This window comes from Hippopotamus amphibius, chromosome 13 (assembly GCF_030028045.1).
Source record: "Hippopotamus amphibius kiboko isolate mHipAmp2 chromosome 13, mHipAmp2.hap2, whole genome shotgun sequence".
NCBI classification, from domain to species: domain Eukaryota; kingdom Metazoa; phylum Chordata; class Mammalia; order Artiodactyla; family Hippopotamidae; genus Hippopotamus; species Hippopotamus amphibius.
This window is the reverse complement of record NC_080198.1, coordinates 12,826,158-12,842,561: the sequence shown is the minus strand read 5'-3', so window position 1 is coordinate 12,842,561 and position 16,404 is coordinate 12,826,158. Positions and strand designations below refer to the sequence as shown.

The 16,404-nt window shown below is 38.9% G+C and overlaps 1 protein-coding gene across 8 annotated transcripts in view; it reads left to right on the top strand.

Annotated features, from left to right (window-relative positions):
• The window catches only part of CNTN4 (contactin 4), a 780,243-nt gene that overhangs the window by 466,300 nt on the left and 297,539 nt on the right, over positions 1–16,404 (top strand). For all 8 annotated transcript variants that reach the window (XM_057706190.1, XM_057706194.1, XM_057706187.1 and 5 more), the window contains one exon: positions 11,332–11,458. In XM_057706190.1, coding sequence (XP_057562173.1) covers positions 11,332–11,458 — 127 coding nt within the window. The remainder of the gene's footprint in view (positions 1–11,331; positions 11,459–16,404) is intronic.

Genomic DNA, 16,404 nt, shown 5'->3' with positions numbered 1-16,404 from the left:
CTAGTAAGTATTTTTACTTAGCACAGAGCCTGGCCTTATTCACTCAGTGATGGGGAGTTATTTTCATTATTCTGTGTCTCTAACTAGGAGGCACAGGTGTTGCCTTTTGAAGAAGGGAAGGTAGAAGTTGACTTGGGATTTCCCAAGCATCGTTTTGCCCAAGCTGAGCACATCCCCGTCTGAATGGAGTGGTTGTGTTTGCTTGTGTTTATCCTTCTCTAGCAGGACTTCTGGATTCAACCAGTGAGGGAGCTAAGACATGAGTCTAGTTTGGGTTTCCTTACCAACTTGCAATCAAAATACCAATGTCCCACCAGAAAGGCTCATGCCTGTAGCCCACTACCTGCCGTGAACTTCATCTTAATGTTTTCTCCTCCCCAGCTTCATCAGGGACACCATGACAGCCTTGTTTCCTGAGCAACAGTATGCAAAATAACTAAAGTACCTACACACCAGAAAGAGAAGCATACGAAATTCAAATTTAGTGGATCTTTCCTGTTAGAAATATGTTGTTAGAGTTTTGCTTGAACAGCTCTCAGATTACTCCCTTTCACGCTTCCTAGTATACACACACACACACACACACACACACACACTGATGCATTCTCTATGTGCCAAATTAAAAACCTGAGACATTTAAGGAAAGACAGACATGGGGTACTGTAGCTGCCAAAGAGACAGGTGCAAAGGTTCATGAATATTCCTTGAAAAGCCACGGTGCATGTAACATGAAAGCATTGCCTGCAGGCGTTCCGTGTTCAGGCAATTTAATGTCAGGGAAGGCAGTGGGGAACTTAGGGTGTCATTGAGGAGATAATAACACCAACAGTTCACCCCAGAAGGGTTAAAGCAGATGGTCTCCAGGAAAGTGTGAAATTATGACTGAGTGCAGGAAAGACAACTTCGAGCCTTTGGCCTTACTTTTTTTATTAGTTGAGAAGGAGGGTACTTTGGCTGTGGGAGGCTTAGAGAGAGAGCTGGGGAAGGTGCATTGTTTCTGCCAGCCACACAGAAGCTTAGACAAATCTGGATGGTAGTATTCTTAATACATGATAAAGAAAACATCAGGAGCCAAAGCAGCTCTGGTACAATCATTGACACCTTTTTTTTTTTTTTTTTTATTGGAGTATAACTGCTTTACAATGTTGCCTTAGTTTCTGCGGTACAGCAAAGTGAATCGGCTATATGTATACATATATCCTCTCCCTCTTGGACCTCCCTCCCCTGCCCCCGCCCCCCATCCTACCCCTCTAGGTCATCAGAGAACACCGAGCTGAGCTCCCTGTGTATACAGCAGGTTCCCATTAGCTATCTATTTTACACATGGTAGTGTATATATGTCAGTCCTAATCTCCCAATTCGTCCCACCCTCCGCTTCCCTCTCTGTGTCCACCTGTCCGTTCTCTACATCTGAGTCTCTATTCGTGCCTTGCAAATAGGTTCATCTGTACCATTTTTCTAGACACCTCCTATTGCACAGAATTTATTCCCAATAGCCTGTAAGATAGGAGATATTCCACTCACCCGGGGCATAAAAGAGGCATTTGCAGCATGTGATTTGAGAGCTGTACGTGTGCTCTCTTTCCTTGGTTACCAGCTGTAGCAGCTACCTGGTGCTCAAGTGAAACAGCCTACTGTGGTTGCTGGTGTCCCCTCAATTTTTCTTTCTTAAATGGTGATTCATGGTTGTGGATTCTGTGTATCCGAATACCCTGACATGCATGATTCAAATGCATATACCTGTGCCCCACCTCCACATCTATCTAATCAGAATTTGGGGAGAAGAATGTAGTTCTATATTAAATTTTAACTGGTCCAGGAATGTCTTTTTGCACACGAAGAATATGTAAAAGCACATTAGGAGTATTACCACTGTTTTAGGTTAATGATCTTTACAAAAGGCCCCCATTAAAGTGTATGGATTCCAGCTGGAAGCTAAGAGTTTGGGGCATAATTAACATATAGTTATATTTTTTTTCCAATAAGAAATAGTGTCCTGTGGTGGGGAAGACATATTCTGATGGAGCTTATCATACGTATCCAGAAATCAGAAGAGGCACAGTTCAAAGGAGGAGACTTCCAGGGAGCAGTTGGTCATAGGACAGACCAGGTGAAGGTAGAGGCATGAAAATGAACTTTAGATCCACAGGGAAAAGATCTTTGCCTGCCACATTGCTGACAGCCTCTTTGTGTGCATTTTTACGTGCACGTGCATGTAGAGAATGGTCAAAAGGAAATAGAAAGAAGAGAAAGAAGACCAATAGCATGAATTAAAGCACCGAATAAATTGATGTGTACTTTCTATGAATACAGTTTCAATTAGGAGTCATTTAGCTGCAGCTGATAAAACTCAACTCAAATTGGCTTAAATAAAGGCAATCATTTGCTTACATATCTGAACATCTTAGGGATAAACCTTGCTTTGGACAGAACTGGCTCCAAAGCTCAAATTATATCATCAAAGCCCAGTCAGCCTGCATCCTTCAGTTTTGTTTTAGCTTCATTCTTGCTTTTTAGCAGCATTCATTTTTTTAGGCTGTCTATGTGGGGATATTTGGAAGCTCCAAGCTTCTTCCCAGCAAGCAATTCTAAGGTATAAAAGGGATTTTCGCCCTTGCAGTTTCATGAAAAGCCCTGGAATAGCATTATTAGCCAAATGTGCATCTTACACATGGGAATCCTAATTTAGTCAGAGAAATGGAATATTTAATTGGCCAGGCCTGAGTTACCTGCTCCTCCTGACTTGGATAGAGGATTTTAGTCCATCCATATCACTTAGTTTCAGAAAGGAGTTCACCGAAGAAAGGGTGGAGTGCTCTTACCTTAGAGAGGAGAGATGGATTCTGAGCAGGCAGAGGTCACAGATTTTTCACTGTACACTCATGTCACTAGGGAGGCATAGTGAGTGAATTAGTGACCCAGAAATCCCAGATGTTTAGACTTCTTTAGCCAAAACCAATCAGTTATATCCATATGTGTTTCTGTACTCTTCTTTGTTCTCATGAGCAAATAGTAATATATTCAAATATAAATTAAAGAGCTAGAGCGGAGCACAGAGGTGTTTAGGACAATAAACTGTGTGATTGTGTAATAGTGGATACATCTTATCAGTACATTTCCCAAAATCCATAGAATTATACAACACAAAGAGTGGACCCTATAATGTATCAGTTGGCTCATTCATTTTAACAGGTGCCACACTAAAGCAAGGTGTTAATAATAGAAACTGAGCAGGGGAGAAAGGATATATGAGAACTTATGTACTTTCTGCTCAGTTTTTCTGTAGTGCTAAATTTGTTCTAAAAATAGTCTATCAATTAAAAATATAAAGTTAGCTATACCTTCCCGATTATCGTCTGTCAGTCCTTCTAGAATAAACACTCCATGAGGACAGGATGGTTGTCCTGAGGACACGAAGGGCAGTTGGTGTCTTCTTTGCACACTGTATGTCCCCTACATGTAATATCAGAATTGATATATAGTATGCAGGCCCACGAACACCAATCAGAAACTGTTTGGGTCAAAAGTGTTTGATAATTAAGAATCCTTTTGATTTTAGAAAAGAAATATGGTCCACAAAACATGCCCAGGATTATGTAACATCCCCAGCTCAGTCTGGGTCAGCACTCCATAATCAAACACATTGATACTTTTGTAGCAAAGAAATATGAATATTCACGCTAAGCTGTATATAGTCTCACATCAGTTAAGGTCAGTTTTTGCCTCCAGTTGAGTTACACAATATTTGCATTTGTTGAAAAGTCATCTTTCTTTTCATACCTGGGGCTTGACATCAAAAACACCCAATTACTTTTATTTTTTATTGAAGTATAGTTGATTTACAATGTTGTGCCAATCTCAGCTGTACAGCAAAGTGGCTCAGTTTTACACGTATATACGTTCTTTTTTTGATATTCTTTTCCATTATGGTTTATCCCAGGAGGTTGGATTTAGTGCCCTGTGCTATAGAGTAGGACCTTGTTGCTTATCCATCCTAGTTTGCATCTACCAACCCAATTGCCAGTTTTTCCTAAGGGGGTAATGAATCCATTGTTCCTGAAGTGGGTCAGAGTTTGAGGTCAAGGTCAGAGTAGGATGTGTTGACACAGCTCCCCTTGCTGTTCTTTTCCACTCCTGCAAACCCTTCCTCCAGCAATGCAGAATTTCTCTACGCAGAGACCACTTTTATCTCCTCAAACTTTCCCACCTCACCATCATTTCTAAGCTCTGGCATTACCTACGACTAGGTCCTGGTCATGTGTGACATGATGTGTGATAGTGGCATCATTTTGTTAACCAGAGAACAAAGAAAAAGTAGAACAGTTCACCTCTCATTTGGATTTTCTTTCACTTTCTGCCTTCAAAACACATAGCGTCTGTCAGTAGACTTCTCTTTGATGCTCACTTGAGGGGGTTAAAATAAGGAAGGTGGAAGCTAGGACAAATGAAAGAAATAAATGTCTTATCCTTTAAGCAGGAATGTCTGTCTCCTCTAATATCTGTTTTGCCTCTGCTCCATTCAACTGAACAACCAAATAGAACCAAATGGAATTATTATTCAATAAAAATGTTGTGTCGGTTAATTTCACACATAGGCCCTTGTGTGGGACCTTTGAACATCTCCTGCTATTTTATAAAGACGAACAACACTAAATCGTATTTGTAATGATCATTTGACAGCTGGCCAGTCATCATTTCTACAATCAGTGGATTCAATTTCATTCAATTTTAAAGGAATTCTCACACTCGGGGAAAATCACTGTTACAGTATTTCATTTGTTTCTGAATTTCCTTAGGTTATTGCCCGTATGTCTTGTGAGTAATTTAGATCCACGAAGATGCTGCTGACCTTACAGTTTTTTAGCCAAAACGAATTTCCATGATCATTAGAAAGACTGGAGGAGAAGGCTCACAGCCAGCCAGATACAACAGGTCCCGTGTGTGCCCTTCTTGGAACATTCAGTTCTCCCCATTGGGCCTCCCCCTTGAAAAAGTGTCACATGACCATGCTTGGAACACGCCCAACAAACCAGCTTAGCAGGACTACTCCTTCCTTGTCCCCGGTGGCACAGCTTTGGTCTGCAATCCAATGAGGCAGCGTGTTCTTCCTGGAGACACACACACACACACACACACACACACACATACACACACACACACAGAACATTTACTCTCTGGATTGGTCAGGGGCTCTGCGGGTGCAGAGTAAAAGGCACAACACGGCAAAGCCCCTCTGTTTCGCCTCACGAGGCTTCTCTGCATGCATAATGCAACAGTCTACCTGCCCTCCAGATGTGACCCAGATAAAACTCACATCTAAACCCACGGGATGATGTTCTGAGCTTGTATTCAAGCCCTTGTGTTCCACATTAGGTCTCCTAGAGTTTGCTTCCTGGATGGAGATCGTTTCCATTTCTGCCCAAGACCAGGTGCTTAAGCAAACAGCCTGTTTGGTATCGTAGGAAGAGTGGCTGTATACCACGGTCCTAGATTCTTGGCTGCTGTGGGAGTGCTTTCTACCCGCCACGAGGACAAAGGGCCTAGACAACCCTCAGGTGCAACACCTGGGAACTCCACAGCGATTACAAGTAGAATTGAATCTGGTATGTTTAGTTTTCTAGGATGAAATCGTAGTACTGCATTTTTGCCCTTTCCCAGCAGAGTTTTGTCAGTGAGTTTGCCACAGATGAAAAATATTTCCAGATGAAGAGAAGCACTGTGACTAGCAGAACACAAACTCTTACCCCATCCCACATGGTAGCTACAGGGTGATCTAGCACATAGAACAAAACTCTGCAGGGTTGTTTTTCTTCATTGGTGTCTTTAATTGGTCTAGGGCTGAAAGTCATCTCTGCTCAATTCATAATTGAAGGTACTAGTTTTCCAGCTGCAGAATGCACAGTGATGAACAGAGGTGCTGAGCTCTGATAATAAAAATCCAGTCAGTGTGGCAGGAGCTCAAAAGTCTGCCTTTTATCAAGCACCCCCAGGTAAGGTGATATTGATGCAGCAGGTTACTAGACTACACGCTGAGGAATAATCATTTTGGAGATAGCTTGACTTTTTTTTGTTGTTATCTTCTATGAAATATTTACCCTGAATTCATCCCTGCTGTCTGATATAGCTGAGCCCCTTAATGACTTTGCTTCCCATCTCAGTTACTTTTTAGGACTGTTCACAGATGCCCTATTAAAAAAATCTATATTTAGCATCAGTGGATTTTTCCAAGCTCTGCCTGCCCACCCGCCTGCTCCTCTATGCATGTTATCTTTTGCTGACCTTTCACTTGGAATCCAGAACTTGCTCTATTCTTACTCCCAGGGACTGATACTCTCGCTTCCGTTTTGCTTCCTTCAGTCTACTATCACGTGAGATTCAGTCTTATTTTTTTCTATTCAGTCTCAGAAAACTTCACGCTGGCCCTGTCTATTCCAATTCCTTAGCCCAGTCTGGCTTCTGGTAGCCTAACTGAGCTGCATCCTGCTTGCCTGGGAGAGAACTTTGGGGACATGCAGAAATGGGCCGAATTAATTCAAAGAATAAATAAAATAGAGAATGAAATCATTGATGCCCCAAAGCTGCAGGTAAAATAAGTGGCATCTAGCTATCACTTATTTTATCTGCAGCTTTGGGACATCAATAATTTCACTCACATCTGGTGGTGGAGAGTTGTTTTATTACTATTTTTCTTAGAGTATTATTTTATTTTTAGGTGTAAATCATTTTTCTTTCCATTACAGATGTAGTACAGCTTTAATCTGTGACCTGGGAAAATACATTTAGGATTAAATACTCTCTTCTAATCTAAAATTCTGTGATTCTCTGCATCTCTTTCAATAATCTAAAACTTTGAAGTTTTAGATTTTATTTCTGGGATGCTTGCAGGAGGATACAGGAAGAAGTTGGCTGACAAACATTGCTTTTGTCTCCTCCCCCCCCCCCCCCCCCAGAGTAGATTCTAAAAAGAAAAGAATCAAATGGGAAAAAGAGTTTGAGAATCGCTGGTTGAGAGCAGCACTTTTCAGTAACTTTTAATATTTGATGAGCAGAGGAGGAGAAAGGTTAAGAGTGGTCTGATCTTTAACCTAAGTAAGTTTCTGGTCGTGAACTCTCTACTCTTTTCTGAAAATCCAAACATCCCCACTCTTCACTGAAGGATGAAAGGAGGGTTTCTTTAACACAGATCTTCTCTCTTCTCTTTAAAAATATCCCTTTTATTCAGAAACTGTTCCAGGAGAGTTTCTGTGGGTTAGACTTTAGGGATAATGGGTGGTGTGCTAGAAGTAACCTAGCAACCAATCAGCAATTAGTTGCCAAGGAGGGGAGAACCCAGAAAATCAGGATGTACTAGTATCATCATTTACACTAAATCCCCCAAGCTGGGGCTGAGATCACTGGTCTGCGATCTATGAGATTTCATCTGGACTTCTGGACACCTGGTACTTCCCCCATCCTTCTTCTTAACCATGATTTTTGAGAATTCCTGGAGGCATGAAAGATCATTGCCTTCTGCTCCCCTGAGAGATCCCTAAAAATAATGTGAGCCCATTCCCCTAACTTCTCCAAGGCAGGGGAGCACCACCGTGACTTCCCATCTTATTGGTAATCCCAAAGTAAAAACATCAATCCAAACAGCCTGTCATTTAAATCAGATGAGATTCATCACATGCAAATAAAGGGTGGTTATAGCAGGAATGTTGTGTGTCTCAAGTGAGGATAAGATTTTACTGCAGGGCAGTGGACTGTTGGGTCTCCCTGATGATGCCTCGTCTTTGTCAGCTTGGTGCAGCCCTGGGGGTTCTCAGAATCAGCTTCTTGAGTTCAACTATCAGTGTTCTGAGGAGGGATTATTTTATACAGCTTTAGTCTCCGTCTTTGACAAATCCACCCATTTTCTTTGTGTGGGCCAGTTTTATAGTTTTCTCTTCCTGGATGCTTGCCTATCAACTGTGAGTCCAAACATGCGGTAAAATTCCTTCTCTAAATGTTTTCATACACGAATTTGTTGCTTAAACTTTGCTCAAGAGCGAAAGTCTAAGGGTGGGTCTAAAGCCAGTGTTGGTTGATGTTCCGCTCTTATGAAGTGGAGAGCTAGGATCAGAAGTGTCTGTGTTAGTAGTTCTCAAGTGTTAGTGTTCAAAAGGATCCCTTGGAGAACTAGCTTAAAAGGCAGATTCATGGAACCAGATTTTTCTGGTGTGGTCAGTCTGGACTGGAGTTTAAAAAAATAAGCATGACATGATTACTGTGTAGGTGGTCCACAGACTAGCATTAAGGCATATTGGCTTATTAATGCTTTCCTCTGTTGTTTTCTGAGATGCTCCTTTACCTCACAGGCTGAAGAATCACGGCCACTCCACTTGTTACAGAGGACAACTTACTGTGATAGGGGACAGGGAGAAGTTAATCTTCTCAGCTTTGAAAACGGCAAATGCAAAGTCTTTTGTGTAGACCTTCAAGGCGCTTGAAAGTCACTTTGTGGCTACCACACACAGATAGGACAAACTTTGTGGTGCCTTGCTCCATGTTTCATCTGAGAATGTCACTCTCAGGGCTGTTTAACCCAGGCACCTCAAGGTTTGGGGAAACAAAGCAACTCTGTAACTCATTTTTCTCAAACTATTGATAACCGTGGTCATAAAGGTATTAAAGTTAGGATATCTGTTTTCTACACCTGGATAGCAACTTTCTAAAATCTCTCCCTCCATCTCTGTGAAACCAAATAGTTCATGCTTGAAAGGCTGTGGATTTCCTTAGATGAGAACTGAAATGCTGGTCCCTTTTTGCTAATGTTACTTTCTAGGCAGTGAGCTTGCTTAACCAAGAGAAAATAAAAACTTTAGATGCAATGTGTTATTTATAGCGAATGCAAGGCAGCATTATCAATTCTTGTTACAAAATACACAGAAGAAAAATATCCTTTTTGTTATTTAAATATGGCGTGGATGCATTGAGAAATAGTACAGATGTTGATCCACAGCCTCTCAGCTGCATCCTGGATAATTATTATTATGTTTTATTCTTATTTGAAATTACTAGTAATAGACTGTGTATTTCTGTATGAAATTCAAATCAGGGAACACCAATGAATTGAGATGATTGATATTATATATATACACACATAATTTTGGAATTGGGACAACAATAGAAATATATTTCTCTCTTAGAGAAAAATCTACCAAACTTGCTTCTGTGTTAGCGATCTTGATGACTAATGTTTGTCATTTAACTAGATATGCTAAAAATTCACATAATTCTTCAAAATTGAATTGAGCTAACCCTTGACCGGTATCTAAATTTGTTTTGAAAATATGTCATTGTTGAAAATCTGATATGTAAATATGTAGATTTTGAAATATCTGGCTTAAAACTAGGAGTGTTTAAAAAAATACACGTCTGTGTACTTTTATCCCATGCTTTTATTCTGTGTCCTTTGATAAATCCTGTTTTCTTTGTTTAAATCTCTCATTAACATGAGATTTCATACATGGACCAAGGAGAGAGGGTAGTAGTGGTAATATAATTCATGACAGCTTTGAATGCAGACATCATGGATATGTGCGTGTGCATTTATGGGAAAATATTCGTGGCATCTTTCTCATCCTTAACTGGTGTAGAACCACTGACTGAGTCCAATGCGGTTATTTTATGGATGAGAAAATTGAGGCGTAGAGACTAGGTGATTCTCCGTAGGTCATGGAGTTAGTAGCTGACACAAGGCATTGAATCTCAGTTCCTAGTCTCTCTGAATCCATATCCTGCTTACTCTCTCAGTGAGGTCATTGGTTGTCCCCATTCCTCTAAAATTCTGTTTGATTTTCTTATGTCTTTAATTTTTCTTCTATCCCAACCTCAACATGTGGCGTTTTTAAAGCCTGGATTAAAAACCTTCAAACAAATTACTTTACCATGTTTCTCCTAGGTCCCCAAATCGGCTTTCTTCTTTTTCCTCGGTCCTGATTCACCTGGATGAATTCAGTCTCATCCTATCACCTATCAACAGCAAGCTGGTTATGAAGGTTTTCCAGGATAGCAGTTCAAATTCACACCCATCAAAATAATCACACATAAGGGGACAATGGATTGTCAGCTATAGGGCGCTCTTCAGTATCACTTCATATCATAGCCACTGGCCCTTCTGTCTCAAAATCTGTCAGGCAATGCCTAAATCAGCTGACTGAATACATTAAAAAGTGAAAAATTACCTCAGAGCAAATCCTTATTGACCATCTTTGATGTATAAGCGACTGTAGTTAGTACCACAAGACATGCAGAAGTGGGTAAGATACAGTCATGCCGTCAAAGAGCTTACAGTCTAAAGAAGGGGAAATACAAGTACAAATGCATTTAATAGAAAAAGAAGTGTCCAGAGAGAGATATAATTTATGAATCAGGTGGTTAAAGGAAGTCCTGAGGGAAAGCCTTCTAGGGAAAAAAAGAAACTAGGTTGTAAGGAATGCAAACCACTTTCATGTTGTGGGTGGTGAGGTGCGTTTTGGCCAGTATACATCATGTGTTTACTGTAGAAGCATGTGTGCACTGCATGGCTACTTCAGATGTCGTTGTGGACTATTCCATTCTTTGAACTTTGTTGCCGCTCCATGACAAAATAAGTTTTATGCATCTCGTTTCTGTTATGGAGAGAAAGAATTTAGAAACTCAAGCCTCATCATATACTCAAACCTCTTTGAACTTGCTGTAGACCAGTCTGGCTGTTGCTGAACGTGTGTACTGAGTCAGTCCCGGCTGTGTGATAGGTAAACAGTTTGACTGTTCATTTACTACATATAATTTGAGAATCGTGACTCTAGGTTATTCTTTATTTACCTACATATCCAATTTAAGAAGGTTTATACATATGTTAGCAGTACCCTGCTGCTTCTCCTTATTTACGAAATCATCACTATTTGCTCCCAACCGTAGTTGAAAGTATCCCATTACAGAGCAGAGATATTTTAACTTTGTGACATTAGACAGTCTTCTAGGATGACAGCAGCACAAACGGGATGTAGGAGGCACAAAATATGAACAAAGTAAAAGGCTGGGCTAAAGACAGATGGAACAATAAGAGAAAAGGGAATGCCAAGCCGTTCTGTGTCTAGACGTTGTTGGTGAAAATAAGTCATCAGTATGAAATAGGACAGTCCCTGTCTCCACCTCGTCATTCACAAAGATGATTCTTCAGTGGGAAAGTTCATCCAGAGGCTGGAATGAATCTGTTGTGTATTACTATCTTTTTGTTGTTGTTAGTTTACCTCGTTTATTTTCATTTTGTTACCACTGTCCCTATTTGTAAGATGTTCATTTTTTGGACATTTTTTCTTATTTCAGATGACTACACACTGCATGGCCCAATTTTCACTCAAGAACCAAGTCATGTAATGTTCCCTTTGGACTCTGAGGAGAAGAAAGTGAAGCTCAGTTGTGAAGTTAAAGGGAATCCGAAACCTCATATCAGGTTTGTTGACTTAAAAACATGTGTTCTCATGTGTATACTTTCTATTATTAAAATCAACAAATGCTTATGGAGTGCTGATTACATAAAGAGCTTTTAGATGGGCATCATTGGATATCCAGAGATGCTAAAGAGTTGCTCGTGCTTATGAAAAGTTTAGTACCCAACTTCTGTTTCTGGGGGTACCAGGAATTAAATATGATTGACCATCTCACTGAAAGCCTTAGCATGACTTAACAACATATTTTTTAAGACACATTTTTAAAAATGTGTCAGTAAACTGGCAGAAAAGGAAGAAACATTTAATAAGTGGGCTTAGAACCCAGAGAAGAAAACTGAACACTAAAAGCAGTTTTCACCTTGATGAACTCTGTGTACTGCAGCTTTGGATTTTGCACTTTCACAGGGGACTAAGGTCACAAGACAAAGCTTAGACTCAACCAACCGGAGAGTCTAACATGAGAATACCTTCCAGAATAGACCCGGGACCCAAGGGCAACATTCTTATGGTGAATGTAATAAGTAATCTTGCCTCCCAAAGGACTGAAAAGTAAAAGTTATTGCCTATTTCAGACCTTGGGTGCTAAGTGGTTTTAATAACATATGAGACACAGTTGAAAGAATTAGTAAAGTGCAAGATACATCTGAAGAAATCATCTAAAAAAGCAGCAGAAAGGGATAAAGAGGAGCAAATATGAGAGAGAGAGAGAGAGAGAGAGAAAAGCGATTAAGAGAAAATGTTTACACATATCAGAGTTCCATAAGGAAAGGAAAAAAAAAAATGAGGCAGAGGCAATATTTAAAGAGAAGGCTAAGAATTTCTTAAAGCTAATTAAGCATTCAAAGCTACAGATTTAGTAAGCCCAATGAATTTCAAGCAGTGCAAATAAAAATAAAGCCCTATCTAGAATTATCATGGTGAAACAGCAAAACACCAACCATGAAGACATGGTCATAAATATAGGCCAACGTTGTAACACCGCTAACCTTCAAAGAGATGACAGTTAAACCAAGAGCTGACTTCTCAATAGCAACAAAAAAAGCAAGATATAAAACAGAATCTTCAGCATGCTGAGAGAAAGTAACTGTCAAATTTTTGTACAGCAGAAGAGCTTTTTAAACAGAACAAAGCAAATGTATTTTCAGGCAGACAGAAACAAGTTTACTCCATCAGATGCTTACTAAAGAAAATTCTGAAAGATACTTTAAACAGAATAAAAATGATCCCAGATATATAATCTTAGATATAAGAATGAATAAGTATAGCAAATGGTAAAGGTTAGTATTTCCACATAAAAATTAATTGCACTAAACAGCAAAAATAATAAAAACAATACTGTCTTGTGAAGATTAAAAAAGAAAATTAAAAGTCATGACAATATTAGAAATAAATTGAAAAGATCTATACTGCACAGTGGACTATCCGTGTGATTAAAAAAAATGAAATAAAGTTGGATCTCTATCTCATAGCATACACAAAGATCAATTCCAAGTGAATAGAAGACCAACATGGAAAATTTACAAAACTTTTAAAAGGAAATAGGCATACATATTTATGACTTTGGAGGGAAGAAAAAAATTTTCAGTAATGACAAATAAGCACAAGTCATAATACAAAATATTTAACTTCAGTAATGTTAAGAATTTCTGTTTCACAGAATATACTGGGATGGGTAAATTATAAGCTTCCAGCTGAGAGAAGATATGTTTAATACATATTATTCACAAACGATTAATATCTAAACTATTTAAAGAAGTCCCACAGATCAAAAAGTAAAAACAAGTAACCTAATAAAAACATTACCAAAAACACTGATCAGGTGCTTCTTAGCAAAGAATGTGAAATATCAATTAAATATATAAAAAGATTATCAGTACCACTAGTAAGAAGAAATATACAAATTAAAACTAAAACCACACACTCTTTCAAACCCACCAGATTGACAGACATTTAGAAGAGCCAATTTGACATAATATAAATAATATACATATATATAACCTGGCTTGTTCATACAAGGTAACCCCATGCAAGAGTAAACATGAATGAATTATAGCTGCAACAACGTGATGGATCACAGGAACTTAGCTTTGAGTAAACAAAGCGAGTCATAGAAGAGTGCAGTGAGTATAATCCCATATTTACTAAATTCAAAGGCAAGTAGGATGGAATAGTTGTTCAAGGATACTAACATACACGATAAAATCATAAAGAAAATCAAAGCAATGGAAAAGTCAAAATTCAGGATTTTAATTAACCATTGAGAGGGGAGTGATTGGAATCAAAATGGAAATAGGAGACTTCAGGAGTAATAATATTCCTTTTCTTAAACACAGATCTTTATTGTCTTGTGACTCTTTATATAACTTACATATATCTTATAAATATTATTTTACCTCTATTCAAATTTAATGATGAAAACCTTAAGCTAATAAACAACATGTAGTAGTATTTAAAAACCAAAGTTTAGTGGAAGAAGAGATTGGGGTCATCCAGGAGTCACGGAAGTAGAATTTGAATAGAGGTAGGTAGTTTTCAAATTGGCAGAGGGCAAGGGACATCCCATACAAGTTAAAGGATGGTGGTATTTATGTAGTGGAAATTGAGAATTTAGTCTGTGTGCCTGTTCATTCATTCATTCATCAAACATAGCATTATGCATCAGACCATCCCAGTGTTTTTCAAACTGTGAATTCCAGGGTCCATGCAGTTGACTCAGGAATTACCTGGGGTGAGTTATTGTAGAGTTTCTACCCAAGATTCCATCATGGTAACTCTGCTTTGAACTAGGGTATATATTAGGATTCTGAAAACATATATCCTCTAGGAAAGATGTTTAAACCACTATAGTAAGTATTAGCCACTGTTATCATCATATAATCTGGTCTAGTGGGAAAAAAAGTGCTTCACTAGGAATAAGATTTATCTGGGTTTGAAATAATTGAGTCCTTCAAAAGTTATCTTGGTCACTCGTCATCCCTGACCCAGGCTAGATTAGGTAGGTGATTTTCAGCCAAATCTCTCTCAGTCAGAAAACTCACCTATCATGTTACCTGGTCATTTTCTGCTTACTTGTCTAAAAGTCAGTAAGGACCACAACAAGTCCATTAGAGGTCGTGTTTGTCTTGTTTATTGTTCAATCCCTATCTAGTAAACAACAGACTCAATAAATTATGTATTGACTAAATGTGTATACGTTCAGTTGTATCAGATGTGACATGGAACTATTAATCCTTTTAGGTGTGAAACTAAGCTATATGATTTCTCTATCACTTGTTGTGAGAAGGCAAATTTTCAAGCACTATCCCTGGCTAATGGACACCAGGATATAAATGGGGAAATCACAGGACTCTGATAATATAGGAAAATAAGAGCACCCAGTGCATGAGCTGTAGGCCAAACTACGATGTAATTCCTGTTTTCCCAAGACGTAAGCAAAGTAAGCAAGCAGACACTTGAATAACATACCTAGGAAAGTGGTTCTCAAAGTGTGGTCTCTATACCAGAAGCATCAGCATCACCTGGGAACCTGCTAGAAATGTAAATTCTTGGGCCCCATCCCACACCTACTGAATAAGAATCTCTGGGAGTGGGATCCAGAAACCTGTGTTTTAATAGACCTTCCGTTGATTTTAATGCATGCTCAAGTTTGAGGACCACTGCCCTAGAGCAACATCATCCAGGTGTCCTTAACCTATATTTTGTTTGGGACAGTTGTTGAAATTGCTTATGGCTCACGCTTTGGTATATTTTTTCCAGGCCAGTTCCATTATAACAAATCCTAATCCAGCCCCTCATACTGTAAAAGTTCATAGGACACAGGGGCACTGGGTGAATAAATATGGAGAAGGAATAACATGGTCCAGACTCTTTAACTTCTTTCCTTCATATATCACACTGCATTAATGTTAATGATATGAATAATAGCAGCAAACATTGAGTATCCACAGCATACACATCTCTGTTAGATATCTTACGTACATTATGCTAATCCTTATGAAAACCTGTGAAATAGGTGTTTTCATTTATGTGTATAGAAGAGGAAACTGAAGCTCACAGTTTATGTCTTGCTGATCACATTCTTTTCTACACCTCAGAGGTACCCACTATTCTGAACTTGGAGTTTGTCATTCCCATGCATGGATTTATATTTTTATTATATAATCTGTGTATCACTAAAATATTTACATATACAGCATTGTTTAACAAGGTCTTGGATTTCATGTAAATGATAACATGCTGTGTAAAAAAACAAAACAAAACAAAACACTATATTAAAGCAGCTGCAGTGTTCCAGGCACCATGCTAGGCTTGAAGTATTTGAAGATTAATAAACTACATGTTCAAGTAGTGTGCTTTGGGGGTGGGTGCCTAGAGGTGCAAGTATAGGGCTATGCTAGAAGAGTAGGTAAAGGATGTCCATGTTCTAGGGCATTCTGGAGGAAAGAAAGTCTGCTTCAGGATAGAGAGGGAAGGTATCTGTGAAAGTTTCACAGAAAAGGAGATATTTAACTGAATTTGGAGGGCTAATGATATTTTGTCACAGGGATTGAAAAAAAGGAAGTACATTCCAGAAAGAAAAAAAAGTTCTCTAATGGACCATATAATTAGGATGAACATGTAATTTATCATCTAAACCAGGACACTCTTGAGAGCAAAAGGCCACTGTTAATAATTATTCTAGGATGACAGGTGTAAACCCACCACTGTCCTGGACAAATCAGAATATGCAGTTATTCTCCCTATAGTATGTTGAATTCAAGGCTACATCAAACATTTTTAAATGCTTTATGTAGTTAAAAAAAAAAGACAGCAAGAGGCAAAGGTTCCTGTATACATAAATGACGAGTTAAATGGCCCTAGTTTTTAGTACATTGCCAAGTGTAAGTTCAGATGTTAGCCACAAATGAGAACAAATTTTGCAGCAGCATTTGGCAAGTTGCTGCTTTGT